The sequence below is a fragment of the Narcine bancroftii genome, chromosome 9, assembly GCF_036971445.1.
Source record: "Narcine bancroftii isolate sNarBan1 chromosome 9, sNarBan1.hap1, whole genome shotgun sequence".
Taxonomy (NCBI): domain Eukaryota; kingdom Metazoa; phylum Chordata; class Chondrichthyes; order Torpediniformes; family Narcinidae; genus Narcine; species Narcine bancroftii.
In genome coordinates this window covers 78,485,887-78,499,377 of record NC_091477.1, presented here as the reverse complement: position 1 = coordinate 78,499,377, position 13,491 = coordinate 78,485,887, and the positions used below count along the sequence as shown (strand labels likewise).

Genomic DNA, 13,491 nt, shown 5'->3' with positions numbered 1-13,491 from the left:
CCTCTGCAATATGGGGAATTTAATTGCATGGATTTTAATACAGTTGTAACAGTTGCTATTCCCCATAAAAGTAGCAATTCATTACATGGAATGAACCCCTGTGTCTTCGCCCAGTATGATTCAGCACAGAATTATACTCCATTTAACATGCAATACCCTGAAGCCATGTGAGACTTGTGTTTTGTTGGTTTCTAAAATGCACAGCCAGATGTTAAAATACCAGAATGATAGTCTAGAAGAGACTCCAAATACATCTTCACGCGGCAGGCGTCCGCCTGGAGGCTGACTACAAGATCGGATCAAAAACTTACCTTTCAGAGAGCAGCCCTAAAGGTCCCATTCATATCGAGAGGTGCCTCATAGCTCCCTCTGGAGTCGATGGAGGTGGGGCGACTGATGCCACCCGTCATAAATATACGGTAGAGCAATGGCTGTCTTCCCTACCCATAATCCCCCACGCAGCTGGAAAAACTGGGTTTCCCAGAATAGTTCCAGCTGTGTGGGGGATTACGGACAGGGAAGACAGCCATTGCTCTATTGTGTTTTGAGGTGCAGAGAGCAGCCTGGTGAGGCCGCCCCTTGGCAGCCCCTACTTTGAGGGGGTCATGGAAGGAGAGGGGCAAGTGGGGAGATGGGTCGCGGGCTGACATCGTCAATAGCCCGGCCCTAAGCAGCCACTTGCAGCGGCTGAACATTCAGGTCAGGCGGAGGAGCGATTATCCTTTCCCGAGAAGGGTTGGATTCGACGCCTCGGAGCCGGCGCAAGGGTGAAGAACCTTTACAGATGGGTGTTTTCCCCTCCTTGAAAGTACCTAATCTTTACACAGGTTTTACACTTGGTTGATAACCACTTCAAGAGCTAGGTATGGCAGGAAGAAAGAAGAGATCTATCCATTTCACAAACTGATAGTTCCACAGCCAGGTTAGAGCGCTGCTGAATACTCATGGTGGTCAAATCAATTTGTGTACTGCGAACGTAGACCCAAGGGAGGGAAACCTTTATCACCATCAGCAGAAGACCCACACATAGGACTGCTTCACTCTGCTCTTGAGGTAGCCCGTATTGCTCTCTGCAGCCACCAACCAATGATTACAACTGCAAAATCCATCACACTGCTGGATGTTTCCCCTCAGTTCAAACTGACATGGGGGGGGGGGGCGGGGAACATCAACAGCATTCTGCTTATTTAACTGTAGCGTGTCGCATTGAAACGGCAAAGGAGCAAATAGTGGCGTGCATAAATTACGACAAAAATGAGAAGAACAAGAATATGCAAAAACAAAGAACCTGCAGTGAGCTCAAATGCAGATCCATCAGTAATTATGTGTTGATGTCGCAAGCTTGGCTAGAGAAGATGAAGAACAATGCTTCAATGATGAATTCAGCTCATACATGCAACTTTTTAATTAAACAGGCTGGAATGCCTGGACCTGCTGATTTTAACTGCTTAATGCAGTTATGAAGCAATGCAGTTAATGGCCTGTTGAGCTGTGTCATGAAAATATACCGTAATCCTGCAACTGAAAATTATTATCACGTGACTGAAAAAGGCACAATGCAGCGATTATTCTCAGATGAACAGAAACTTACATTTAAATGGGAATTAATTTAAAAATTACACCATCTTTATGACACTCACTTGAGCAGGTGCCACAAGCTCAATTTGAAAATCACTAACTTTTCAATCAACAATGAATTTAGTGGCCAAAGAGCTCTGATTCAACAATACTACATTGTGGAGGATACACATTGACGGCAGATTAATATGACGACCATCACAAATTCTAAAACACTTAGTGGGTCATTTAATTACTGCAGGTCCTGGAGGTGCATTCTCGTGGATTAGACAATAAATCAAGGCTCCAGCTGCCTTCCCAGATGGGCACAAAATATTCCCCTGCACTGTTCTAAGGAGTCAGGGAGATTTCCCTGATGTCCTTGCTGATATCTAACCCTCAGGTCAACATCACTAATGATGAAGCAGATGATCTGATAATGATCATATTGTTCTTTGAGAATGCCTACATGAGGTGATTGCATATTTTACATTAATGATTAAGTGGCTGTGAAGTGCTTCATAGGCCCAAGATTATAAGAGGAACAAAACATTATGCAAAACCACACAAATGCAGGAGAAACTCAGCAGGTCAATCAATGCCTTTATGTAGCAAAGGTGAAGATACATCACCAACATTTTGGGGCTCAAGCTCTTCATCAAGGTGTGGGGGAACATAAGAGATGTCTGAACAAAAGGGGGAAGGGGAGGGGGTGGTAAGGATGGAAGATGATAGGTGGAGAGGGGGGACACTGCAGGGGGGAAAGGAGGAGTTTAGGTAAGGTGGAGAGAGGAAGTGTGAAGTGGAATAACTAGTTGGCAGGGGTGGGGGGAACCAAGCTTATTAGTGGAATGCAGTGAACTCAATGTTCATGCCCTGGGGTTGGAGGGTTGTTCCTCCAAACTGTGGGTAGTCAGGGTGGGGTAGTGTGAAAGGTCATGGACAGTCATGTGAGCTTGAGAGTGTGACTCAGAATTGAAATGGTTGGCTACAGGGAGGTTGCTGTTGTGGACGGAGAGGAGGTGCTGGGTGAAGCGATCTCCTCCTAATCTGGGACCGGTCTCGCCGATGTAGAGAAGGCCACAGAGGGTGCACCGGATGCAGTAAATGAGTTCTATGGAGGTGAAGTGTTGCTTCACCTGAAAGGTCAGTTTGGGACCTCAGACCATGGTGAGGGAGGAGGTGTGGGTGCAGACATTGCACCTCCTATGACCACAGTGGAAGGTGCTGGGGTGGGCAATGGGTGGGGAGGGCGAGAGCGGTCCCTACGGAAGGCTGAGAGGGGAGAAGGAAAAATGTGTCTGGTGGTGGGGTCCTGTAGCAATTGCCAGACATTCTGGCAGATAAGGTGAATGCCGAGGCTGGTGGGGTGGTAGGTGAGGAGGAGGGGGATTCTGTGTTTATTGTTTCTGGAGGCAGGAGGGGTTAGGACAGATGAGCAGGGAATGGAGGAGATGCGGGTGATTGCTGAGTTAATAGTGGTGGAGGGGAAGCCACGTTTGTGGAAGAAGGCAGACATTTCCGAGGCTCTGGACTGGAAGATGACATCTTGGGGGCAAGTGTGGCAGAGACGAAGAAATTGAGAGAAGGGGATGAAGTCCTTGCAGGAGACAGGGTGTGAGGACGAGTGCTCCAGATAGTTGTGGGAGTTAAGAGGCTTTGTAATAAATGTCAGTGGAGAGTCTGTCTCCTGAGATGGAGACAGATGCAGAAAAGGGAGAGTGTGGTCAGAGATGGACCAGGTGAGTTTGAGGTCAGGGTGGAAATTGGCCGTGAAATTGATGAGCTCATCGCGGGTGCATGAGGCCCGGATGTAGTCCTCCATGTACTGGAGGAGGAGGTTGGTGTTTCCTAGTGTGAGAAAATGTATGAATTGAAGGCAATGTTACTTGTTAAAATTGCCTTGGGCCTCAAAAGGTGTTAATGTTGTTGAGGGTGGGAGGGGTGGGGGGAGAGAAAGGGAGGAATCTAGAAAACATTCCATCATTTCCCAAAGTTAGTCAAAGCCTTCCCAAATACTAGAAATCATGTTTCATGGAGAAATAGAGCTTAAGATTCTGAAATCTAGAGAAACTCAATGAAAAAAGATAGCAGCCGTGGCAGGAAATGTACATTTTGGGGCAAGTTCCTTCATTTGATTGAAAGGAGGGAGGTAGAGGGGTGGGGCAAGAGCTGGCAGGTCAAAGGTGAGGAAGAGGTGTCAGATGGTCAGTTGAGTAGGTAAGAGATGGTGACCAGCTGGGAGATGTTAAGTGGCAGCAACAAAGACCTGAAGGTTATAGAAACTCATGGGAATCTGATAAGAAAGGGAGGTGAAGAGTGGAACCAAACAAGGGAGGGCCAGTGGGCAATAGCCAAAGGTGCTGGAGAAACCCAATAGGTCATGCAGCATCCATTGGAATTACAAGTCAATCAACATTTCAGACATGAATCATTGCCAAGAATCCTAATGAAATATTAGGTGGTGGTGTTGGTCTTGTTTGTCAATGCAGGACCTAAGATCAGAGAAATTAAAATGGCTTGCAAACAGATGTTCCAGGTGGCCACTGGGGACGGGACACAAGTTTCTCGGTAAAACGATCACAGTTTGTGCTTGGTCATGCCGATGTGGAGGAGATCACTTCAAGAGACCCAATGAAACAGGTTCAGGGAGGCGCACATCAATCTTTGTCTCATCTGTATTGGCTGCTTAGGTCCCAGAATGGAGATATGGGAGAAGTTTATAGAGATGGTAATACACCTCCTTCTGTTGCAGTGGAAAGTTCCCAGGGTGAGGGGAGTAGGAGGGAACCAGGAAGCCATAGAGGGAGTGGTCCTTGCCAAAAATACAAAGGATAGAGAGGAGAAAGACGTAGCTGTTGATGGGAATGTCAAAGAACTGGATGTGGAGGCTGGAAGGGTTAAATGCAAGGAAAAAAAAAAGAGGAGGTGGAATGTAAGCAGAAGAGCAGGGATGAGGGTTCCATCAACTACAGTGGGGAAAGGGAGAGAGGAATGCATTCTGGAAAAAGTCCTCAGATGTCCTGCACTAGAAGGACTCCTCTCGAGAACGTGCAACTAAGCAGGGAAAAAAAAAGAAAAAGCATGAGACAGTGGGAGGAAGTCAAGTCCATGTGAGAATTTGTGGGTTTGCACAAAACATTAGTTGACCATTTGACTCCTAAAATAGAGACATATAGATCCAGAAAGTGAAGAGAGATGTCAAAAACAGTCTAAGTGGAATGTGAGGACATGATAGAAGTTAGTAGTGAAGTTGATGAAATTGACAAGTTCCACACAGGTGCAGGAAACAGCACCAATGCAGAGAAAGAGTTGAGGAGTGGTTCCAGAGTAAGTCTGAAACAAAGACTGCTCCGCAGAGCCAACAAAGAAAATCTACCAATACATTTTCCAAAAGCAAATGAAATGCTCAAACTGAAAGGACAACAAAATACCTTGTTGTTTTTATATACATATATACATACATACATACACACACACACACACCTTTCAAAGCTGTAGGATTGCCAGGGTGTCTTGTAGTTAATTATATTGTACTCAAAAATTAAGCTACTGTCATTATAAAGGTACTGAGCAGAAGGTAGTGAGTGGCCTGAAGACCAGCACCTCTAGGTTTAAGAGTTTCTTTCCAACAGCTATCAGAGTTTTGAACTTCCCTTGTTATCTCCATCACAGACTGCTTCAACAGCACAAAAATTGTCTTTTTACACGAGGATTACTGTGAACATTTATTATCCATCTTTTGCCTTCATGGTTTTTAAATTGTATTAAGTTTACTATTACAGCTTTTTTTTTTAATGTACCCATTCAGCTGCAGCAAGTAAGAATTTCAGTGCAATATGTACATTGTCATTATCAAGTCATGGAAACAGATCCACAGAGACCCCAGTGATGGTGAAAATTCATTCACCCAAGCTTACTCTGCTCCCATTTTGTTCTCCCAACAAAGCAGAACATGTAGCAGCTAATTTTTTGCATGTCATGATCCCCCAATCCAGAGTGAAATTATGACTAACTAACCAACTCAAGCCAAAAGCCTAATCTGTTGTCAGTAAACTCACCCCAAGATCCAAGTGTGACGACCTTGCAATCCACACTTCATTTGAACTTTTCTGGGGCACTTTTTCAGACCAAGATTATAGTTATTTGCTCAGAAATGCTATGTTATCCCAAAGATTTTCAGAGTGGGACTGTAATTCAACTAATTCATTGTGAAGGACGGCGGAGTGGAGGGGGGTTATTTTGTATTCTTTCCAATAACCTAACTTCTAATTGCAAGCAGATTTTTTTCCCCCCAGTGCAAACAAACTGGTGACCTCAATGTACTCACTCTGGCAGATTTCAAAGTGGGTCTGCCCATAAGCTGATTACTGGACCACATTTAAATGATCCTATCACAAACTTACTGTGTGTAATCTTATTTTCTGACCATTGGACTCAATAATAAACCTGTTTATTCAGGGACTCTGCTGCTTTTAAATGAAATAAGAATTAAACAGGCTTACTCGTGAAGATAATGGGCTGATATTTGCTAACTATTAGCAGTCATGGGTCTGTACGCTATTAAAGGTTACTGATCTTCAGTCTTTCAATGATAGCCCCTAGAAAACTGCCATAATTAAAATGCATGACTACTCAGTTTTTCCATACACTGAACTTCGCTTCAAATGTTATATTTTGCCTGTCCTTGAAGAATGCAGTTACGGAACTCCAAATAAAAGGAGCTCAGGGCCTGGTGTAGTTTCTGCTGTTCAAGTGGGGAGATGCAGTTTCCTTTGGAACCAGTGCAGGGTTAGCTTTACACCACCATTTTCTGTTTTAATGGAGAGAACAAAGAGCAATATGAAGCAGGGAATGAAGACGCTGCGGGTTATACACAGGGAAGTTAGACTGAACTTTGCACTTTAATGTCAGTGCAAGGACCCATAAAAATGCAAATATTTGTTTAGAAACCTTCATAGAATGCTAGCCTCGTGATTCTTACTTTTTGCTTGGTTGCACGTGGAACATGAACCTGTTAAGCCCAGTGGTCTTCTGCCTCATCTCTTCCCTTGGATGTGGCATAAATAAGTTGCACTATCAGTAATTATATTTTTATTTCCTTCCCCTCCCTTATCCTACTTGGATGGTGCCTGGCAACTGTCCCATTGCTTAATCCATCATCTGCTATATAGCAAAGATAAAAATACATAACCAATATTTTAACCTGCTGAGTTTCTCCAACAGTGTGTTTTTACTTCAACCATGGTGTCTGAAAACTTTTGTCTTTTACTTCTCGTCCATCATCCGTCATTTTGCTCCCGTTGACTATGTTTTAGATCTTTTCCTCTTTCAGCTTGGACTCATTTCTGACATCTGGCACATGGTTAACTTGGTCCAAAACTGCTGCCTCTTTCCATCTGAATTGTTATTCATTTTCTGTAGATATTCCCTCAAATTAAATGATTGAGCCCATCCTGTTCATTCCAATGATATCATACATTTCAATCGTACCTCAAACTATTGCCTGTGCTTTGGCAGAGAAATGACATCAAGCCATGGACGTTGATCACAGATTCCTTAAAGGGAAGAAGGCTGGAGCGGGTCATTGGGTGGAATGCTAAGGCTTGGGGCCTTGGCCTAATGAGGGAACAATGAAAATGGTGGGGTGGCAGTAGAAATGGCAAACTGCAGTAATCTTGGAAAGGTGTAGAGGAGTACTGGGAAGTTCCAGAGACAAGGAACAAAGTCATTGAAAATGACAAGCCATAGAGAGATTTAAAAAGAAGAATTGATATTTTTAAAATCAGATTTCCCTTGCAAAAGTACAACTTTTTGACTCCACGCCACCACTTTTCTCTGCTTTATAATAAATAAGGGAAAAGGTCACAACAATAAAAACGTTGTCAAAGAGACTTAGTAAATAACTCTGCTAAAGAAATAGCTCCCCTGATGGCTCCATCAGTGAGCTATTGTGTGGAATAAAGCCAAGAAAGATTAGGAAAATTGCAGATGCAGTCCTCTATCTATGGTGGCTAAGCTAATCTCAGCTGAGGTAGCAGTAAAGACAGAACAGCATCTCTCAAAGAAGCTGCCGCAATAGCTGTGAAACTGACAGGTTTGAAGCTAGCTTTAGAAATTGGGGTGGGAGAGGTAAGGAGGTTAAAGCATTTTCCTTCTGCGAAGCATTTTATAACCATTTCTCCATTATAAAAATAGGTGTGATTCCTTTCAAACGGAGAAATTCACAATCAGTCAGCATTAATTAAGGTTAGGCAAAAATCACAGATTTGCAGTGAGGCAGGATAAGCGAGAGATGAAAACAATCCCACATTACAATAAAAAGCAATAAGCAATTTCTTGCTGACAGATTTTGCTAATAATTTGCTGCATTTAAGAATACTTAAAACCATTTGTCACTATTGCCAGACAAATTTGAAATAAACCCAAATGCATGCGTCTGTCCTCCGAGAACAATCTTAAGCCAAGACAAAAACAAGGAATGAGCAAAGGAGAACTGAAAAACCACTGACAATTCAGTCACAGATCAGTAGCTTATTTGATATCATAAATTCAAAGCTTCTGAAGTGTTGTGGGACTACTGGTGCCCTGGGACCCACCCACCTACTGCCTAATACATTTCACAGCACAAGTGTGTGTGCATTAAGGTGGCCTTGCTGTCTTTCCTCAGTACCTTGGGATTTTGCTTTGCCCTCCCAAGCTTTGCTGAAGACAGTGACATGAAGTGTTTAGAAGCCGACAAGGGCTTAAATCACAAACAGCAATGTTTGTTGAAGGGTTGGTGGGAGTGAGACAGATGAGAGAGAATGGTGAGCGCCATCCTCTGAAGTTAGGGACCAGGCCAACAGACAGCAAGTTGTCCCACTTCACTCATACACAGACTGCCACAACAGAAGAGTTCTCTGAAGAAGCATTCTTGATGCCTTAGATAAAATGTTCCAAGTTGTCCCTGCCTCAAATGCTTCTCTGGCGCCTCCCACACTAGAATATGGAAACAGCAACATGCTCTTCTGCAATGTGGCATTTGCTTAATTTTCACACACAAACCATTCAGGTTTGGTCATTAAACTCTTAAATTGGCTAGTAACACAATGCAGCAGACAACAGCATTATTTCATTATTATATGGCACATCACAAACAAATATCAAAAAGTATGTTACCAAGATGCTATTTAAAAACCAGGTTTTTTTTGAAGGGAAAAAAAAGTTGAATTTAAAAATTGCCCTCCCTCACTGAAATTTGCAGAGGCAGAACCAAAATGCTTCAATCAATTGTGGGAGATCTGAATCCAAGTGGAGACTGGACCAAGATCCACAACAGAGCAGAATATTCCAAGTTGAACTCCTTGCTTGACGTTTCACACAATAGCAGCAGAACTGGGGGTAAAAGGGGCCAATGAGGGGGGGGTGGTGGAGGCTGAGGGGGTAAAAGGGGCCAACGAGAAGGGGCGGGGAGGCTGAGGGGGTAGAAGGGGCCAATGAGAAGGGGCTGGGGGGGAGGCTGAGGGGGTAGAAGGGTTCAATGAGAAGGGGTTGATGGGGGTGAGGCTGAGGGGGAAGGGGAAGGGGCGGGGGGGGAGGCTGAGGGGGTAGAAGGGGCCAATGAGAAGGGGCTGGGGGAGGGAGGCTGAGGGGGTAGAAGGGGCCAATGAGAAGGGGCTGAGGGAGTAGAACAGGCCAATGAGAAGGGGCTGGGGGGAGGGAGGCTGAGGGGGTAGAAGGGTCCAATGAGAAGGGGTTGATGGGGGTGAGGCTGAGGGGGAAGGGGCCGGGGGAAGAGGCTGAGGGGGTAGAAGGGGCCGGGGGTGGGGAGACACTATGAATCGATAATGATCCACTCATTCCAGTGGCGGTTCGCTCATTTACTCAAACACAATCCATTCCAAGCCAAGTATCCCAAATGCATCGCTCGTAGACGCAGCAACTCTCCAAAGTTGAACCATGCACATGGGTGGGGGCAGATGGAGAAGCAAGCACATTGCAATTGAACTCCCGGCGAAGCGACTCTAGGCCAGCGACCACCCCCCCACCCTCTACCCCTCAAGCTGGCTGACCTGCTGTGTCTTTCCAAACCAAACTGCTGGCGAGTGTGGGGGAGGGGGGGGGGGGGGTTGGACTTACCGCGAAGTTCTGCTCTTGCTCTCCTTCTTGTTCAGCACCCCCGGCACACAGTTGGTGAGCTCGGTCCAGTCAGCGTGCAAGCCGCAGCTCCAGCCGGTGGAGAACCTGGAGAAGAGCCAGGTCTCCTTGCGGTTGGGTCGGTAGCAAGTGCATTTCTTCTGGCCGGGTTTGCACTCGCAGGGCACCTCCAGCTTGACGTTCTGCACCAGGTGGCGGCCAAACGTGGTGCCTCCCGTCTTCTGGATGTGCAGGAAGACGATCACGTCGTCCCCCTTGATGTCAAAAGCCACCGTCCTCTCCAGGTCGGGCACGGGGAAGTAGTACTTCTTCACGTAGTGCGGGTCGGGGGTCGGGAAGATATCCACCGCCTGGTCGGGCTGGAAACCCCGGGGTCCCGCGATCCTGCAGTTGGTCCCAGGGCAGACGTACTGGAAGAGGATCACCATGAAAATCGCGAATCCGGCAATGATCAGAATGAATTTGTTGGTCCTTTCAACCATGTTCTTTACAGGGAGCTTCATGGGTTACCATCTCACTGAGGAGAGGCAGGGAGGGCTTTGGAACGAGCAAGCCGCTGACAAGACACTGGGGGGGGGGGGGGGGCTTTTTTTTTCTCTTCCTTTTCCTCTTGGGCGGCGGGGAACGGAGGAGGAAGATAATCAAGCAGCCCTCCCCCGGCGTGGCCAGGGCGGAGAGGAGTCGGTCGCCACGCCGCTGGAAGTCAGCAGAGGGGAAATGAGCTGGGGGCTCGCCGGCTGCGACTGGCGGAGGCTCTCCCTCGCCGCGCGGACGCGCGCGCACACACCCCGCTCGCGGCGGCCCGGCGGGCACATCGCCTCCACGGTTCCCGCCGCCCGCTCGCCTCCCGCCGCCGCCGCTGAGCCACTACCCTCACCATCCTCCTCAACCCAGCATGCACAGCGGCCACACTGCCTTCTCAACCTGATATGGGGGGGGGGGGGGGTAAAAAAAATAGGAGAGGTGGGGGCAGTGATTGCACGTCAAACCAGTTTGGTTGCGGAGCGCGCCCACACCAGGAGTCGCTGAGAACTGCACGGTCCCATCAGTCGATCTCTCATCCCGCGGAGTTCACGGGCCAGCGGTTCATATTGGCCGCTGCTCACCCCCCACCATCACCCTGGAAGCAGATTTTTTTCAGCCGATCGCGAATAAAAGCAGAAAATATTCCGGGCGTTTGTTTTGTTTTCGAGAGCGCGGACGGACTCTGCTCTGTCCGGCCGGGGGGGCAACAGTCTCTGCCCATCAACCTGGCGCAGTGGCTTCCAAGGAGCGATATCAAAAAAAGGGAGGGGAACGTTACCAGGGATGGTCAACATTCAGAGGGAGCTGGTCTTTGAACTGATTTATTCCCACCTCTCCTGCACAGCGGGTTGGGATACCCTGTGAGAGAGAGAGAGAGAGAGAGAGGAAGGTGGGGGGGGGGGGAAGTCCCTTCAAGTCCAGTCCAGGGCTTTGCAAACCTCTGGTTTTAACAGTCGACATTTCACACTTTTTTCCCCTTCTCTTTCATTGCCACAGCCTAATTGTTGGCATTCTCCGCAGCACATTGCCATTAAGTTCATTGGCTGGGATAATAGTTATAAAAAATATAACGTGATACTTCAGCCTTTTTGCTATTAATGTAACTCCATGCATTATCTTCATAAACGTGAATACGAAGTACTTGGGATTGCTTTCCTTTTCACTTGAATATGGTCGTATTTTAAAGTGGGTGTCAGTAATATCCCGCTGAATTCCAACCTGGTCCCCTTTTGGTCTTCGATTATTCTTCTAATCTCGCCCTCCAGTCGGCGGTTGGCAATTAGCTAAGAATGTTTCTCTCTGTATTCCCTCAGCCCTGTGTTTTTTTTTGTTGGTGGTGCTGTAATTGAATCCCCATATGGCGAGGGACAGGCCAGGATAGTTAATCTTGCTCGGACACGACAGAATGTTCAGCAAAATTCAATCTTGAACACTTCCCAGTCTCGTCTGCACCTCTTTCTTTCCAAAATCTAGACTTAGCCCAATGTCCACAACTTAAAGTTATCTTAACACTCAAGACAAACTCCTACTTGACTTCCATGAAAATATTTGGGATGTCACCAGGGTTCAAAAATATTTGAATGTATGACGTGCATTTTTAGAATGCTTCAGTAATTTTACCTGTTCTCGTTTCCTAAAGGCATTGATTCCTGGCTAAGGAGCTCGAATGAGGCATTGGAGTCTGACCCAGATATCACCTATGTCTCGGTCAGACTCCAATGCCTCAATCCAAAGTAGTTTTAGTTGTGTTGACAGGCACGATCAGTGCCAACTGTATATTTACGATGGGCATCACGTTGTTGCCCATGAGTTATCAGAGAGGGAAAGCCAGCTGACTCCGATAAATTAACAGCACATTCAAAAAATCCCACTGTGACACCTCGTCAGTCAGATCTGGGCTCTCCCTGGCCAGTCTTGCTCAGTGATGACACGTCCAAAAGATGTCTGCAGTCCATAAAAGTATCATTAACAAATTCCATTTCAGCCAAGCCAGAGCTCTTTGGGGACCTGTTTTATTTCAAATAGTTTGGTTTATGCAACATGTCGTTGTGGGATTATTCTAAACTCCACTCAGATAACGGATGATGGCTGCATCTGCATTCTTCTTTCGCTCAAGATCAGCAAATGGGAAGCATCGGCTTGGACAGAGCCTGCTGCCATTGTAACAGTGGGACAGTCCCACACCGCACAACTCGGCTGAAGTCATGAATTTAATGTTTGATGACACCCATGTATCATGTTCATTGTTGCCTTCAGCCTTTTGCCTCCAGCCATTCTTGAAGCCATTTGGGGCAGTTCACATTCTCTCAGGTTGTTGTCAGATCTAACCACTGGGAGGTGCCAAAGAGTAGCAGTTCTTCATTCCACACCTCATTCTTTCATTAATCCCTCCTTGCAACATTTTTTTTCATCTGTTCAGCCTTAAATACCATTCCCACCCCCCCCCCCCCCATGTTCACATATATCCTTCATGAAGTTTGCAGATGTATAATTGAGTCCACCTATCTGTTACCATTCACAACACAACATATTTTCCCACAAAATATATATTATCTCAGAATAACATCAATTTTTCTTTCACACACATCCCATTCGCAATAAATTCTGAGCAGTATTTACACAAGTTCAAGCCCCAGACAGAGGCTTGCAATATGCAGCTCTTCTAGGTCAACCTCCACAAAGGCCATTGCACCCTTTCCAAATCTCCCTCCTCCACATTCCGGGGGAGAGGAATCATTCTCAACCTATCCAGCTATATACAGTGAGATTCTGGATTTGCGTGAAGGATCTGCCAGGGAGGACCTTTCTTGCCACTAACTATGATGCTGGTACTTACTTGAAACTTCTGGTGAAAAGACTATTTGCCATACTATTTTGATATTCTGTTCTTCAGGGAACCATTTAACAGGGTTCACCATTTATTTTCCTTCTTCCATAGGATTTTGAGGGCATTCCATGCCTCATTTTTTTTTGGTCAAAGATGTTCTTCTGCACAGACATTTTTGTGAGAAACTGGGGCAGTATGATCCAAATGTTCTGTGGTGATATAGTCACACCTGCCGCTCGTGGGACCGGGTCAGACTGAGGTTCAGTGTTTAGCTCTACTTGAGGGATTTTATACCTCAAGGTCTCTGAACACCTTGCAGCAGCCTCACAAAAGGATAAGGGCCATGATGGTTACATACCCCCCCCCCCCCACCCCCTTCTCTGAATATTTGCACAAAATACCTCTGTGGACATGATCAATTTTGGATCTTCATATGAACAGGA

General features: G+C 46.2%; 1 protein-coding gene across 1 annotated transcript in view; it reads right to left on the bottom strand.

The window, feature by feature from the left end:
- The window catches only part of LOC138742316 (heparan-sulfate 6-O-sulfotransferase 1-like), a 330,538-nt gene extending 319,946 nt beyond the window's left edge, over positions 1-10,592 (bottom strand). The window contains exon 1 of the mRNA XM_069896583.1: positions 9,679-10,592. Coding sequence (XP_069752684.1) covers positions 9,679-10,199 — 521 coding nt within the window. The 5' untranslated portion in view covers positions 10,200-10,592. The remainder of the gene's footprint in view (positions 1-9,678) is intronic.
- Positions 10,593-13,491: the final 2,899 nt, after the last annotated feature.